The sequence below is a fragment of the Medicago sativa genome, chromosome 2, assembly GCF_051527215.1.
Source record: "Medicago sativa cultivar Bolivia chromosome 2, Bolivia_mono, whole genome shotgun sequence".
Taxonomy (NCBI): Eukaryota; Viridiplantae; Streptophyta; class Magnoliopsida; order Fabales; family Fabaceae; genus Medicago; species Medicago sativa.
The window spans coordinates 75315307-75332220 of NC_140750.1; the positions used below are offsets into that span (position 1 = coordinate 75315307).

The 16914-nt window shown below is 33.5% G+C and overlaps 2 protein-coding genes across 5 annotated transcripts; both read left to right on the plus strand.

The window, feature by feature from the left end:
* The first annotated feature begins 263 nt into the window (after window positions 1-263).
* On the plus strand, window positions 264-887 carry LOC146950743 (uncharacterized). Its single transcript, XM_085741578.1, has 2 exons — window positions 264-446; window positions 561-887. The coding sequence occupies exons 1-2, from the start codon at window positions 361-363 to the stop codon at window positions 769-771; spliced, it is 297 nt and encodes a 98-aa protein (XP_085597704.1). The 5' UTR covers window positions 264-360; the 3' UTR covers window positions 772-887.
* Window positions 888-6632: 5745 nt separating this feature from the next.
* On the plus strand, window positions 6633-16725 carry LOC146950744 (E3 SUMO-protein ligase SIZ1-like). 4 transcript variants are annotated; one of them, XM_085746705.1, is made up of 17 exons: window positions 6633-6691; window positions 6931-7015; window positions 7691-7771; window positions 8092-8134; window positions 8651-8723; window positions 8949-9111; window positions 9283-9413; window positions 10463-10531; window positions 11395-11482; window positions 11577-11652; window positions 11875-11948; window positions 12139-12246; window positions 13021-13182; window positions 13283-13387; window positions 13473-13553; window positions 13645-14890; window positions 15917-16725. In XM_085746705.1, exons 2-17 carry the CDS (start codon window positions 6989-6991, stop codon window positions 16054-16056), a joined length of 2667 nt encoding a protein of 888 aa, XP_085602831.1. In that variant the 5' UTR covers window positions 6633-6691; window positions 6931-6988; the 3' UTR covers window positions 16057-16725. The 4 variants fall into 4 exon arrangements, with proteins under 4 accessions (XP_085602831.1, XP_085602830.1, XP_085602832.1 ...); XM_085746704.1 differs by having other exon boundaries at window positions 6947-7015; XM_085746706.1 differs by having other exon boundaries at window positions 6633-6687.
* The last annotated feature ends 189 nt before the right edge of the window (window positions 16726-16914 follow it).

Below are 16914 nucleotides of genomic sequence, written 5' to 3' on the forward strand. Positions count from 1 at the left end.
TAAAAATTATTTAATTTAAATAATTAATTAGGTGGATAATAAGATAATGTGGTGGAGGGGGTAAAATTCAGAAAAACATTAAATTGGGGGGGGTAAAATTCTGAGTTTTAAAATAGGGGGGGTAAAATTCCGAAAAACATTAAATTGGGGGGTAAAATTCCGAGTTTTAAAATAGGGGAGGTAAAATTCCGATTCAGTCAAAATAAGGGGGCAAAATTGCACTTAAGCCTTGAATCTATAATAAATGGCTGGTGGACAGAACAAGAGAGACGTCACCACCACAAAACAACAACAACAACAAAAAGAGTGTTGTCCTTAACAAAGTACTATTGTTCCAAAGAAAGAAATTAACCAAAAATAATGCAATCCATGTTAAACATTCGTCATGGTCTTCCTCTCTGTCTTTCAGGGATCATGCACCCTCTTCCTCTTCCTCTTCCTCATGAGTAACTATAATCTCTTATTTCACTATTTTTTTCACCTTCTTTCTCTAAAATATTATTATATTATATAGTTGTGTTTTGTGAATATTTTGTGTTTTGTTGTGTTGATGGGTGTAGGATGGTAGATCATGATCGTAGGAGAAATACCATGATGATGATGAGGAAGCAAAGATCACTTGAAAGAGAGGGTATTATTGGTAATCATGCTAATGTTAATCAAGAAATAGGTACCCAAATTAACATTGCAAGAGAATACTTTGATGGAGATCTGAATGATATCTTGTATGATCTCGTTCTCTACCACACTTTAACAGCAAAAGCTGCTTAGCTAATTAGTTTATTTATTTCTTCATCAAAATTTCACTACTTTGTTTGTTTGTGGACTTATTGTACTTGTATGAATCTAGACTTTATATATTTTATTCACATTTCTAGTTGTATGAATTATTATTTTATTAATATTATTATCAATTTTATTTATGTGAACTTGAAATCCAAATGTTATTGAAATTCTTTTTATTTTGAAATTGGATTTTTCCGTACAATGATCCTTTTTATTATGATAAATTTACTTTCAAATTATAATATGGGAAATATAAGGTAGATTTAGATACTGACATGAGGATAATACACTGAACAATGAAGATGAGTTTAATGAGATTATTACATCTATCACAATGGTATAAGTTGAGGAAACACACGAAACTTTCTTAGGAAGCACAACAATACAACAATCAAGGGTGGGTTTAAATTTGTTTAGCATGAACTTTTCCATTTTTACTTTTTTGTTTTTGACTTTTTTATCTTCTTTTTTTTTAAAAAAAAAAAAATCAATAAATTTTTCTTTTGTTAATTAAAAAAAATATTTTTGTTAATTTTTTGGAATATATATCTTGTATTTATGCTTCCAAGATTGGTTATTCTCGTTATGGTTGCATGTTTGCATGGATGACTAATGTGGTTGATGTTTGGAAGAGAGACATACACACTGGTTTATAGATGAGGCCGGTCTTTATTTTACAAGTTGGTTTTGTCATGTATTCCAAATTTTAATATGGTATCAAAGTTTATACAAAATTTATTGAACACCAAGTTACCACTATCAAACCATTTGGATCTCGCTCCAGATGTCCAGTCTTGAATATGAGAGATGTGTGTAAGAGAAAAGATACGAACACAAGTTTATATGTAATGACAGTCTTCACCTTATACATTACAGTTTTGTAAGAGTTGGTTATGTCAAACTCAATTCTAAGAGGTTGGCACTTCAATTTTTTTTTTGGTACAAAGTTGACACTTCATTTTAAACTCATGAACTTGTGACAATTAGTCAAAATTCAACTAATTGAGTAATGAGAAAATACTCAACCAGTTGAGTTATGAGAAAATATTTTTATAGTGTTGGTCAAGGTTTTGTTTGGATCAGTTTTTTTTTTGTAGTGGTCGGGGTTTGAACCCCGGACCTTACATATTTTATGCATTGTCCCAACTAATTGAGCTAAGCTCACGAGGACTTTGTTTGGATCAGTTGAATATGATGAAATATATTTCGGTTATATGTTTGGATTTTTAAAAATAAGTAAAGTGACATAGAACATGATGATGATGGGATCTATTTTATCCTCTGTCACCGTTTTCTCATACTTTTCTTTTCCCTAATTTGGCCTATGCACAATAAAATGGAACCTCTTAATTAATTAGTTAGTTACACTTTTACTCCTATTTTTATTTTGTTTTATACGAGAGACTCCTTTTGTCAGTGGTTAATGAGTTTCATCTAAGAACAGATTGTTTAAAAAAAATTGAGTTCTGAAACAATTATTTGTTAGATTTTTCTTAACTCCCGATCAAATTCTAGATTATGAGGGTCCCCTTCATATGAAAGACGACATAAAATTTTTTTTTTAGGGAAAGACGACAAAAGGTTAACACATTAACAAGACTCAATTTTTCTATACAAATATACTATTTTGTTTTTTATTTTCTACTATTTTTTTACGGTATTATTTCTTACTATTTGTTTCTTCCTTGTTTATCTTTTTGTTTTTTGTTTTTGCTTACTATGGCTTCAAATTGAGTAGGAGATTATTTATAGTTGTGATAAACACAGACAAAATAAAAGAGCAATATGGAAAAACAAATTCTCTTTGTACACCTATTTTAGTTTTGAAAAATAAATTAACTTGTAGGACATACAATCTTATGTTACATAAATGGTTCTCACGAATTCATACTCAAATCACATTAATAAACTTATTGTGTGGATTAAATATCAACGACAGTTAATAACCGATCAATCTCAAGGAACAACAATGTATCTAGCAACTATGAGTAAACCAAAATCACAATCGAACCAAAGAACAAAGATAAAATAGTAGAAGATGAATAAACAACACATAAATATTTGTTAAGTCAGTTTGACCCATATCGACCTACATTTAGGGCAGAGAGCAACTCTCCAACACACTATCAATGAGTTTCTTACAAAGAGATACAAGGGTTACAAGAAATAATCTTGAACAAGTTGTCCAACAGCAAACCTAATTTCTACCTTTTTCCTACTCTCTGCCGCCGAATAAGAGAGTTGCAAAAGTGGCCAAGAATATGTTCCCAACTGCTCTTCAAGAGGGATGTCCTATTTTTCTGATATCCTATCTAAACTCACTCAATGATAATCATTCCCCAATTATTTTATCACATGTTTCTCACTTCTAGAATCTCTCACTAAAAAACATCAACCTTTTTTCAAGAGTCCATTCTTTTGGTTCTCTAAGATTCCCCCTTTCAAACTGAAAACAACATTATGTACATATAGAGCTCGTGGCATGTGCCTCACATATGCTCCACGTGCCTTGATAAAAACTAGGTGTTGCAAGACACGAGTCACACACAGGTCATGCAGTTACCTCGTGCTTCATGCGCCTTGCACACAAGGGCCTGCGCTAAACACACGAGACAAAAGAAAAAAAGCCAAAAAAAAAACCACATACCTCACACCTTGCACATAAATCTTGTTCCTCGCGCGTGGTACAAAATCCAACCAACAAAAAACTTTTTCCAACCTTTTTGCACATTATAAGATTTTAAGTAACACTTAACAATTCTTCACATTGACTTTAAACTTATGATGATGCCCCTTTAACTATTAACCACCTTGTTACTCTCTCTCCATTCTTGAATAAGTCCAGCCCCCTTTTGAACCTTAATCTTTGCATCGACTTCCATTTGCCTTCAAGATCCTTGCTAGTTCCACAAATTTCCCAATTTAATTCTTCTTCTTATACTCAACTACACCTTGTAGTCCCACAAGATTCACCTTATCCTGTTGAATATTTTTTGCTCAACTGCCTTAGGCTCTTTACGTAGCTTCACAAAGTTTCACCATAACCTCTTCAACTCTTGAAGATTGTCTTTCCTTTAATTACCTTTGACTTTTGAGGTAATCCCATACGCCGTACCTTGCATTATTCAACCCCCGAAAATTTCCATCATCTTGAATATTTCCTTGCTCTCACTTAAAGCATGACACACGAGGTCTCCACAGTCGTCACTTTGGAGCAACAATATCCCTCCTTTACATATCTTTGACTAGATAGCTATGAGTCAATGTTATTTGCCTTCTTCTAGTACCATTAGTGAAAGACTCCATCTCAAGTTGAGTTTTTCTCCGCCTCAACTTCCAAACGTGTATATCCAATTTGTATTTCATCTCTTAACCTCTGACTCTTAGGTTTATCTTGGGTATTCTTCCTTCAACCTCTTTAGACTAATCTTGCATATTTTTACTTTTATCGATCTTGAATATTCTCAGCACTGCCTCTCCAGGCTAATGATGGCTTTGGGAAAACATATAACTTTCGTGATGTTCATTTTTGCGACTTCATTAAACTCTTAATTTGTCTATGAGGCATAAGATAATGACACTATTTCCTTATCCATTATCTCGGTCTTCTCTGATTGTGCTAGCTTATTGACATCAATGCCTCATTCCTCGATGCCTTCATACACTTCCATCTTCACTGTGTCAAGCTTGGTACCTATGTTGCTCACTTGAAAAATGTCACCTTTTGCACCAGCTTAGGTGCCAATTATTGTGAATTTAGACTAAAATCACACCCGTATACTTAGACATGTGAAACAAGTATCAATGACAACCATTTAGAGCCCGTTTATTTGGGATTTTGTTTTGTACCCTCCATTTTTTTTTTTCTAAATTTGAATATAGGATTTGTAAATTGTAGTTTTAACTCCATGCATGCTTTTATACTCAATATTATTGTTCCATCCACTTTTAACTCGACAACATTTTTTCTTTGATGGTGTCCGGGGTTCGAACCCCGGAGCTTGCATATATTATGCATTGTCCTTATCAACCAAGTTAAGCTCATGGGGACACATGATATGACAACTATGATATCATTTATAAACCAACCTATAAGTTAATCATAAATTGTATTATATTTTTCGCAATTTTAATATTATTATTCTGAATATAAACTGAGTTTGAAAGTAGGGTATACGAAAATCATTTACTCACTTATCTTCATAAAATATAATTTAAATAATAAACTATATATTTTAAAAATAAAAAAAAGGAGTTTGATCTTAAATTAAAAGTATAAATATTAATAATTAATTTTAAAAATATGTATGATTTTACCATGACAATACGTAGTTTTTTATTTTATATAATTCAAAACATAATAAATATATTGAAATGAAATATTTAAAAATAAAATTATTATTAGAATTACAAAAATAATAAAATTATTATTTTTAAATTAATTATATTTTTCTTACAAAAGTGTGTTGTTACATATAATTATCTTAGCTAACAAACATAATAAAGTTATTTATTTAGAAGTGTTTTTTTAAACTATATAAAACTATTTCATTCCTTAATAATTTTTTTAGCACTTTTTATTTTATAAAATTTAAAACTTACATGTTAATTTGGAATATATTTATCATATTGTGACATTCAAATTGTGTTCTAAAAACATGATATGAAAAAATAACGCTATCTTGTTTGTTAGCATGTGTGTATCAAAGACACGATTGGATAAATAAATATCATGCATATACTATATCCCATTATTATTCACGTCTAAATCATATCGGTGTCAACCATATCCTTCAAACATTCGTTAAACTTCTTTGACTATCGACTATCCTTATCAATAAATGTAAAATTGAAGCTCAATAATTATGTCATGCATTCTAACCAAATACGGTGGAATAGAGACATGTTATTCATTTGTGGACATTTCGAGATCGATTTCGAGCCATTCGTGACTGTTAGATATTTTTTTTAGGTGCACTCTGAAAAATCTATGTAAGTTCTCAATCAACAACCCAACTTGAGCCCATGCTTATAATCCTCTATGAACTCGCGACTAGAAGAACACATGTTTGCTTCTGCAACACACCAAAACCACCTTGTCGCGAAAGCTTGATTTTGCAGCTTCGATGAAATTCCGATGAAAGCATTACACGACACAATTGAATACTCAAACTCGAAACCAAACACATACTAAGTTTAAGTCACATCTCGATGTGACATTAAAACCTAAGATTGTTTCATACAATCAACTATAAATTAATCTCATAAACTATGAAAGATTCAATACAATCAAAACTTACTAAACGCTTATCTGGGCGAGCAGTAGTGGGTCGCAACCACCGTACATTTCAACTGTAAATTAATCCTATAAACTATGAAAGATTCAATACGATCTAAACTTACTAAACGCTTATCTGGGCGAGCAGTGGGTCGCAACCACCGTACATTCAATTGTCATTTCACCGTGAAAGATTCAACATGATCCAAACTTACTAAACACACTTATCTGGATGAACAATGGATCGCGCCACCGTACATTCAATCGCCATTTCATCGTAAAAACTAAAAATTTACAAAATGCAGCATCGTTCTGAACATACGATCACCCTAAATTTTTGACCCACAAAACAAAGGTGTAAGGTCAAAAACCCTAATTAACGTGAATCAAAATCCTAAACAAAGAGAAAAAACCTAAAAAACAAAAAGAAAAAGGAAAAACTATGCATGTGTTGCATTGCGATGAATGTACCTGAAAAAAACCCGGACATGTTACCGTTAATAAACTAGATTGAATAAAACATCGATAAATCCGAAGATTGAAATGGAGGTTTGGTTTTTGGGTCAATAAGAAACGCATAACATCATCGTTCCAACAGTAACAGTGCTCACTGCCGACTCATCTTACGTAAGCTCCCATCCCATCCCAAACCAAAACCCTAATTTCACTTTTCTGAGTTTGTGTTTTGATTTCGATTTTTTTTCCATGATTCATAATTTGTGCTTAATTTCATCTACCTTAACCCTTGGTTGAATCTATTGTAGTTATTGAGAATTGAAATTCATTTTTTTTTTTTAATTTTGAAGTATTTTTTTGTAAATTTTATTGATTTGGTTATGATTTTGATTTTGATTTGATTGGATCAGTTATTTGTTGTGGCAGCATGCTTATTGGTGTTTGTTATTGCTGAAGAATCTGTGCAAAATGGATGATTTGATTTCAAGTTGTAAGGTATGATTTTTTTTTTCTTTCAGTTTTTGTGCAATTGTGATTTTAATTTATGATCAACATTATTTTTGTGATTAGGATTTTTTATGTAACTGAAGTGATGATCAATCTAAAATTTGTGTTAAAGTAGATATTTTTTATGGCATTGTGCAATCACCACTCAATGAATGTTTGGATGAGGGGTGAGTTTGATTAGTTTTTTTGTGAAAATCAGTGGCATTGATATATTTTTTTTTTTTGGATTACTGGCACTGTGATTTTTTTGAAGTTTTGAAGTGAAGCTTTTGCGAAGTCATGGTGGCTCGTCGTGTGATTATGCCAATCTGACAGTGAATCCAGACATGCATTTTGTGCAGTTTACCTTTGTTAACTGCTATGGGGGAATCAAAAGTTTTGTTTTTTTTTTTTTGTTATCTGTTTGAGTGGCGTTGGTTGTGTTTCTTATAGTTAAAATGCTAAAGCAATAACGCATAATGCGTTTTTTTTAGTGGTAAATGGCAATTTATGGTTTAGAGGCTAGTTAATGTCTAGTTCATTGGATGGTGTTTCTGTTTTTTTGTTTGGTTTACTTATTGTGAAACTTTGTTAAGCAGGTATTTAGTGCGGGTTTTATGTTATCTTTTGGTTTTTTGGGGTTTAATGCTTTCCCACTATACTGACTATTGACTTTTCATGTAGGAAAAATTGCAATATTTTCGTGTAAAGGATCTCAAAGATGTGCTTACCCAGATAGGAATTTCGAAGCAGGGAAAGAAGCAGGTGAGATAATCAATATTACTGATCACACATCTTCAATGTTAAGATATTATCTTTGAAACTTAAGGTGTGGTTTTGAAGTGTGATTGAATGGTGTTTATTTGCTGATGCCCCTTTTCCCATGCAATCAAGAATACAAGTTTATAGATCAAACTCTTACGAGAGTATTGATATTGTCAATCCGATGAATGGACTTTCATACCTCTTGAAATTCTGGAGTTTACCCATATATTATTATTTTTAATTGCTTAACTGCACAGCATGATATCTATTCTCTGGAGTTTTAGGACAATGCATTAATGTCAATACTCTATTTTCTGCAGGATCTTATCGATAGGATATTATCTATCATCTCAGATGAACAAGGTATGATTATACTATCCTATCACAGACACACACATGACTCAACCATTAGTACTAACTTCATTATATCTTGTATTTTGTAACTTTTGTCTATTTCATTAGTGTGAAAAACTCATTATATATGCGTAGCACAGTTATTATTTAAACTCATAACACTTATTTTGCAAATGTTTTTTTTTGTCTTTGAATATCTCATTGGATGTTGTAAATTGTGGCATGTGCATTGATTTTCTTTAGTTCAAGTTAGATGGAAATTCTAGGGAATGCAGTGAGTTCTTTGTTATGCCCACACTAAATGATAAATCTTCCTTAGTTAAAATAAGAAACACCCTAAGCCCTAAATGAAGAAGCATTGACAAACTATATTAAGGTTTTTCATTTGCATATGGGTTAAAGCATCTCTTGTACTTTTCAGAATGCAGTGAGTTCTTTCATCTGCACACACTAATATGTGAAGTCGTGTTTCTTATATTCCTCCCTTTCTCCTGTAAACTAATCAACTTGTTATTTTTTCCCCAGTGGCTAAAGTACGGGCTAAGAAGAATGCTGTTGAAAAAGAACAAGTGGTAAAATTAGTGGAGGACACATATAGGTCAGTGTCAGCGACAACACTATTGAAGATATTTTCTTCATTTAGTTTTGTTATGCTTCAGATTAATGTAATGGCTGAAGTTTTATAGATAAGTTCATAGTTAACACATGATTTGGTTATCTGTTTTTAGGTTTCCTTTAAGTCGACTATACTGGTGTATATATACCATAATGTCCTCATTTTTTATAATTTTTCTTTCATGATGTTTTGTGTTTTTTTCCCCAGAAAACTGCAGGTATCTGGAGCCACTGATATAGCATCAAAGGGGCAGGGTGCTTCAGACAGCAGTAATGTGAAAATTAAAGGTGAAGTTGAGGATTCCATTCAATCAGCTACAAAGGTTCGATGTCTCTGTGGAAGTTCATTGGAAACAGATCTATTGATCAAGGTATAATATTCACTATATTTCTTCTATCCTCACGATTCATAAAATTATATGCTTCTTTACATTCTCATAGGATTTCATTGATCATTTCCATTATTTTCCTTGGATGTCATGTGAATTTAATTAAAAACTTTCCTGGCAGCTTATATTTGATAATTTTGGCCTTGTTTACAGTGTGAAGATAGAAAATGCCCTGTGTCGCAACATCTCAACTGCGTTATTATTCCGGATACACCCACTGAAGGACTCCCGCCAATCCCAGATACATTTTATTGTGAAATATGTCGTCTCAGTCGTGCAGACCCGTATGTCATGTTCCCTTTTTATTCAGCTTATATGGGGTGTGAATAAATTGTTTGAAAGTTTTTTCTCCATAGAATTGTGTTGAATTTTTTTTATGTTCACTGCCAGAGCCATCTGTGTTTAAGGGTTTGTGTTGGTTGTGTTTTCTATTACTGAGCTATTATATCCGTTATTGCTCCATTAAACTGTGTTTAGGAGATATCTAGTGGTTTTAGGAACCAATTGTTTAAAGTTTAAAAAGAATTGATTCCATCTTGCAGCTTTTTTAGATGCTACTATTTTCAGCTGACAAGGAAAGTCAGCTTTTGTTTACTGTCTTTTCATTTTAAAAAAAAACATTAGTTTTTATTTTCAACCATCTTTTAATCCAAAAGTGTTTTTTCAGAAGAAAAAAAACACACAACCAAATGTACCTGTACTTTTATTACACCAATTCTTTTAAATAGCGTAGTAATGATATTGATAGTTGTAAAGATGGTAATTTTATGCGCATTTATTCATTTATGATAGCATTGTTATATCCTAGCATGTGTTTGGTTTCATGAATGAAGATTATAAGAAATGATTTTGCCTATTATCAAATTTAATTTTAGAAAAAATACAAATGCTTGCGTATTGTTAGATAAAATTGATTTTGCCTCCAAATCTTGGTTTCACTAGGTTAAAACCAAAATCAAGTTTTACATCAAACTTGCTTTTAGAGTAAAAACATCAAAATATAGATCACTTCACTTCAAACCGAAGTTTACATTCAAAATCACATTTAACAAATGCTCACCCAAACACACTTAGTCTGAGTTTTGATTAGAGATTCATATTAGTACATATGGTTCTGTTTGAGGCTTTGCCTCTTTTTATTTATTTTCCTTTTCATGCATGTGATTATGATTTTCTGAGTATACTAACTAAGTTGTGTTGCATTAGATGGTTTTTTAGTCTTCTTATATTTTTATATTCCCTTGTAACTGGAAGAAGTTACTGTTTGTTCAAAAAAACTGGAAGAAGTTACCTATCCTTTTATTTATCCCACATGCTCTTCTCTATATCACAGGTTCTCGGTTTCAATGATGCACCCTTTACTTCCGGTGAAGTTGGCTACAACCCTTGTTCCAACTGAAGGGTGAGTACCTTATGTTGATTTTGTTGAATCTGGATATAGTCGTGTAATCGTGTTCATTTGTCTTCTTATATGCCATTAGAAGATATTTTGTTGCCTAGGCATGAACTTAGTCAGTAGAGACTAACACATTCTTCGTATCTTATATGCTACTAGGAGATATTTTGTTGCCTAAATTGGTAGAGATTTTCATTTAGGGCGGTGAGGGAGTGGTGTCTAATTCCAATAGTGAATGCAAATGCACATGCTTTAACCGCTGTCTATATGTTTTGGTTACGTTATATATACAGTTTTCATTTAGGTTTTTTGTGCCATTTAAAGGGATGGTAATGTGTGTTATTTTATATTATGGTGAAAATACTCTCAAGTCTGATCACGTTTATCCCCTCTAAAATAAATTTGTTTCCATCCTCTTTCTGAGTTTTCATTTTTTGTCTGAAGGTTTTTCTTAAATATTTTCGTATTCAACACAAACATGTACTCTCTCCATCCCATTACAAGTGTCGTGTTATTTGTCACTCTAAAATACCAAGACAACATTTATTAACTTTTTTAATTTGTGTAAAAAAAATTAACTTTTTCTAATAATACCTTCATTTAATTAAATAATCGGTCTAACTATTCCACTACTACTGCTACTACTACTACTACTACTACTACTTTTAATTACAAGTAATATGGGTATTTTAATCTTCATACATCGTTTTCCTACATAAATCAACGTAATCAATCATTTTCTAAAGAAATGTACATGACCTAATGACACTTATAACGATATAATATTACTTTACTGAGGTTAAAACTTATTTTTTTGTAGTGCTTTTCTTTTTGAAAGACTTGACCGTGTTTCTGTTTGAATGATTCAGATCCAACCCCGTGCAGAGTGTCGAGAAAACATTTCAACTTGCAAGAGCACACAAGGACATAGTATTAAAATCAGAATTTGATATTCAGGTTGGTTTGGTTTCTCAGTGTAAGTATTAACATGTAACCTTCTACTAATATACTTGAGCGGTTTGTGATGTTTGCCAAATGACATCATATGTAGGCTTGGTGCATGCTTCTGAACGACAAAGTTCCATTCAGGATGCAATGGCCACAATATGCAGACCTAGTTGTAAATGGTATGTTATTATTATTATTATGTGTAATCTTCTCCTTGGGTGTTATTTTAGTTTTCATCAATCTATTTTGTTGCCAGTTGTAGATTTTGTTTTGTTTGCATATTATATTATTATCTAATTAAAAGCTCATAATTTTATTGTAAAATGTCAATGATTTTTTTTGAAATTCATGAGCTTTGTGATTGTATTGAATTTTTGTTCTATTTGATTATGATCATATAGGTTATTCTGTTCGTGCAATTAATAGACCCGGTTCACAATTGCTTGGGGCAAATGGTCGCGATGATGGCCCGATTGTGAGTTTATTGTCATTAATTATTATAACTATTCCGAATTTTCTGCAGTTGTCTTATTTACCCTGCACTTTAAATGTAGATATTTATGCTGGAGAGCTATTTTTAGTCTAAATATTTTAGCAGTGTTATGTTAAGTTTTATCTGTATTGTTTTTTCTTTCAATTTCTTATTATATTTCTTTTTTTGTTAGATCACGCCATATATAAAAGAAGGAGTTAACAAGATTTCTTTGACGGGGTGTGACGCTCGCATTTTCTGTTTAGGGGTCCGCATTGTTAGAAGGCGCACCTTGCAACAGGTAGATTGCAGTTTTCCTTAACTTTTAACTATAAAAAGCTGAATGTCTGTTGGTTTCTTTAATCCAGGCATATCAGAATAGTCAAGTTTGTTGTTGACAATCTGTGTTCTATGGTAACAGTCCAAAGTTTCTGGGGCTGATTCCTGAGAAATTTGATAAAATTTGGAATGCCTGTGTGGTTCTTTTTCCATAATCTGAAGACCATAGCTTCTAACCCCATAGCTTCTAACATAAAAGAAACCACTAATGAAAAAATCTGAACAACCCCATTTTTGTAATTTACTATGATATTGTACACTATTATTATTGTTGTTGTTGTTGTTGATGTAAATTATGTTTGTCCCTAGTTGCTTTTACAAAGTGCACCAACTTGCTTAACCATCTGACTTTGGAGAGAGGTGTGTGAATGGATCCTAAATAAACAATGGGGGTTGAGGATAAGGTGTCCTCTTAAACGGGTAGAAACACAGAGGAGAAAACAGAAATAATGAGGGAAAACTAAGAATGCTGAACACCTAAGGCAAACAACGTAATCCTTGAGTAAGATAAAAATACAATTCAACAAGGATGTTTTCTTTTGGTTTATCCTGTTGAAATATGTTTTGTTGGTATGGTTGGATAAAAATACAATTCAACAAGGATGTTTTCTTTTGGTTTATACTGTTGAAATATGTTTCGCCGGTATGGTTAGATTTTAAGAGTATATGTTTTGATTGAAATTACAATTTCTTCCATCTGTGCCATAAAATTAATAGTTTAGTTTCTGGTATCTAGATCTTAAACATGATTCCAAAGGAGTCCGATGGTGAGCATTTTGAAGTTGCTCTTGCTCGTGTCTGTTGTCGTGTTGGCGGTGGAAATTCAGCTGATGATGCTGGTAGTGACAGTGATCTGGAAGTAGTTTCAGATACTTTTAGCATCAGCCTTCGTTGTCCAGTAAGGCTTTGATGTATTGGATTCTTTTAGTAACTCAAGAAGTTTTACAAACCAGAGTCCTCGAAGTTTTATAAATTTTATGTACTTGTGAAATTTGTAGATGAGTGGTTCAAGAATGAAGATTGCAGGAAGATTCAAACCTTGTGTTCACATGGGTTGTTTTGATCTTGAAGTTTTTGTGGAAATGAATCAACGCTCAAGAAAGGTAAAATCCTCAGAAACTGTGCATGGTTTGTCTTATTTCTTTCATTGTTTTAAAGTGTTAAATGAAGCATTAATCGTTTCTGCAGTGGCAATGCCCCATATGTCTCAAAAACTATGCACTGGAGAATATCATTATTGATCCTTATTTCAATCGCATCACTTCTATGGTAGTGTTTTCCTCTTTGACCTTCATTTCTCTTCCCTGTATTTGAGTCTTATGAACCGATACTCATAATTGAAATTGGTTTTCTTGCACAGATGAAAAACTGTGGGGAGGAGTTTACAGATGTGGAGGTGAAACCTGATGGTTATTGGCGTGTCAAGGCCAAGAGTGAAAGTGAATGCCGTGAGTTGGGGAATCTTGCTAAATGGCACTGTCCTGACGGATCCCTCCCTGTTTCTACCAGTGGAGAAGACAAGAGAGTGGAAACTTTGAATGTCAAACAGGAAGGTGTTTCAGACAGTCCTAATGGCTTAAGACTTGGCATCAGGAAAAACTGTAATGGAGATTGGGAAGTCAGCAAACCCAAGGACACAAACACCTCTTCTGATAATAAGTTGAATGCGGATTTAGGAAATCATGAAGTTGTAGTTATTCAAATGAGCAGCAGTGGCTCTGGAAGTAGATTGGATGGTGATGATCCAAGCGTAAATCAGAGTGGTGGTGGGCATACAGATTATTCTCCTACTAATGGGATTGAGACGGATTCTGTGTGTCGCGCTAATGTTGATTCAACTTATGGATATACTATTCCCAACACTTCCGCTCCGATGGCTAATGCAGAAGTTATTGTTCTTAGTGATTCTGAAGATGATGATATATTAGTATCTCCTACAGTTGGTTGCGGAAATAATCAAACTGGTGATGCAGTTGATGCATATTCGGTGCCTCCACCTGGAATTATGGATTCATATGCAGGAGATCACAGTATTGGTGCAAATCCATGCTTTGGCGTTTTTGATAATCCCAGTGAAGGCATTTTTGGGATTCCCTCCGTCTGGCCATTGCATTCTGGAACTCAGGCAAGCTCGGGATTCCAACTATTCAGTTCTGATGTGGATGTGTCTGATGCATTGGCCCATGGTGATATTAATTGCTCCTCATCACTGAATAGTTATACACTGGCTCCCGAGACTGCTCTGGGATCTAGTACTCTAATACCAAATTCATCCACTGATCGGTCTGACACTGATTTAAATGGTGGTTTGGTTGACAATCCATTGGCATTTCATGGAGAGGATCCCTCGCTTCAGATTTTTCTCCCTACAAGACCAGCAGAATCATCTGTGCAGCATGAATTAAGAAATCACACAGATGTGTCGAATGGTGTCTGCACAGAGGATTGGATCTCTCTTAGCCTTGGGGGTGGGGCTGGTGGCAGTATTGGTGATGCTTCCACAACAAATGGTTTGAATCCCAGACCGCAAATTGCATCCAGAGAAGATGCGCCAGATTCTTTAACAGATTCTTTAACTGAGGCTGATTTGTTACTTGCTGAGACTGGTTAGTATCATTTACATTTTATAGTGCAGAAACAACCAATTACTTATTATAAGAAAGTAAATATATTAGATCATTGTAGGAATTCTTAAAATAAAAAATATTTTCCATTTCCAACGTTACTCTTCGCTTTGTCCATGTTTCTCTGCCTTTCACTATTTCTTAAATGAATATGTTATTAGGCTTTTTGCATGCGTGATCACCAAGATTTATCTAAGTTCCATATCAAGTTTGTTTATGCTTCCTATAAAAGAGGATTGGGAACTTGCTATTTCATTTTCTTCATGTACATGCTATTGTGTTGGATACTGTGGGACAGTGATTGTACACTATAGGAAGAATGGTCTGCATAATTATGTTAATTTTCTGCACCGTGTCGTTGTCTAATTTCATTGAATAGTTGAAAACATTTGCATAAAAGAAAATAGTGCTTTACTAAACTACAGATACTTCATGATGATGATCGAAGGTATCCCATTAACTTGTTAGTTGGATTTTTTTTTCTTTCCGGATCAATATAATCAATACCAAATTGGTTACAATGCCTGTTGATGCAAATTGCATTTGTATCCTTGTAAGTTTTACTATTGGCTAGTCTCTTTTAGTAAAAGCATGCTGTTTATTGCTTGCTAGGATCAAGCATTTTGCTTATTTACATGAGCAAATATTTAACCATAGGGGGAGAGGAGGGGGGACAAGGAAGGATGGCCTGATGAAATATTGTAGTGATCTTTGTCGTAAAATGTCTAATTGGCTATCATTTATTTGCATCCGTAGAAAGTTATGGTTATTTTGTGCAGCTTGAAAACGTTGAGCCTAATCTCTAGCCCAAATGTTAGCTGTATTTGATTGTGCTTTTTTCCTGGTCCATCTCCTTCCTCGTGTTTGATCTTATATTTCGCTCCTAATTACAGACAAATATGCTCGCAATTTTTTTACAATGTGTATTCTGACTATATTCGTGTTCTAATTTAGACTCTAAATGCCACTTTTTTCCTTCTCTAACTTGACTTGTTTTTCCTCATGCAGCTTCTTTGCTTCGTAGTGTGGATGATGCTGGAACTGACCAAGCAAGTAGGAAAAGATCAGATGGCCCTTTCTCATTCCCCCGCCAAAAACGTTCAGTAAGGCCCCGTTTGAATCTTTCTATTGGTTCAGATTCGGAGTAGAGGGTATTACTCCTCTAATAGCTTTAGACGCCCTTACCGCTGCAATTTGTACCTAGAAAGTTAGAGCAGCATTTTTGGTCCTCAGGAAGTGAAAACTGTTGTCTTCTGAAACATCTATGGTGTAGCCGCGCTACAAAATTTTCCCCGGCAAAATCCTGTTCCTGTAGGGTGTCATTACCCTACAGGAACAGAAAGATGTTGGCTGCAATTGTCCTCAGTTATTTATGCAGATATATTCAGAGTTGTCCTAATGACACATGATAGTGCTGCTTTTGTCTAGATGGGCATTCAGATTTGATAGTTCAAATTATTATATCTGCAATTTTGTCTCTGCTGCTGATAGCAATTAACCAAGTTTCAGCCAAACAAATTGAATAGGAGAATGAAAAATAGTTTTATTATTTACAACCAGGTAGACGCTGCTTTTCGCTTTTGTAATATATATGGTTGCTAATGTTTTGTAATATATTTAGGCATTAGATAGAGTGGTCTCCTGGATTAGCAAATTTTCATGAGGATCAAATCAACATTTCCTCCTTGTATTCAGTTCTAGCTCAACTGTGTTCTTATTCTTTGGAACACAGCTTGAACGAGTTGAATTGTTGTAAAATATAGAAGCTTAAATGCGGTCTAAGTATTGAGCCTTTGCGCTGATATGTTTAAACCAAAGGACAAATTGCAATATCTCTTTTTTTACAGTAAACAATCTTCATTCATAATTGACTATAAGATCGATACCAGTCAATTGACCAAACTTGTGTTAAGGCGTTTTCCATACTCAACACAACAGAAAAACCAAATACACAGCAGCAAAATGCATTTCAAACACTAGTTTTTTTCCAACGTGGATTTCAAAAC

Excerpts from the sequence above, each read along its gene's own strand:
- LOC146950744 (XM_085746705.1), top strand. The coding sequence starts at position 6,989 with ATGGATGATTTGATTTCAAGTTGTAAG. Across the intron at positions 8,135-8,650 it reads TATCATCTCAGATGAACAAG|TGGCTAAAGTACGGGCTAAG; the intron begins GTATGATTATAC and ends TTTTTTCCCCAG. Across the intron at positions 12,247-13,020 it reads GAAGGCGCACCTTGCAACAG|ATCTTAAACATGATTCCAAA; the intron begins GTAGATTGCAGT and ends TCTGGTATCTAG.
- LOC146950743 (XM_085741578.1), top strand. The coding sequence starts at position 361 with ATGCAATCCATGTTAAACATTCGTCATGGTCTTCCTCTCTGTCTTTCA. Across the intron at positions 447-560 it reads CCTCTTCCTCTTCCTCATGA|GATGGTAGATCATGATCGTA; the intron begins GTAACTATAATC and ends TGATGGGTGTAG.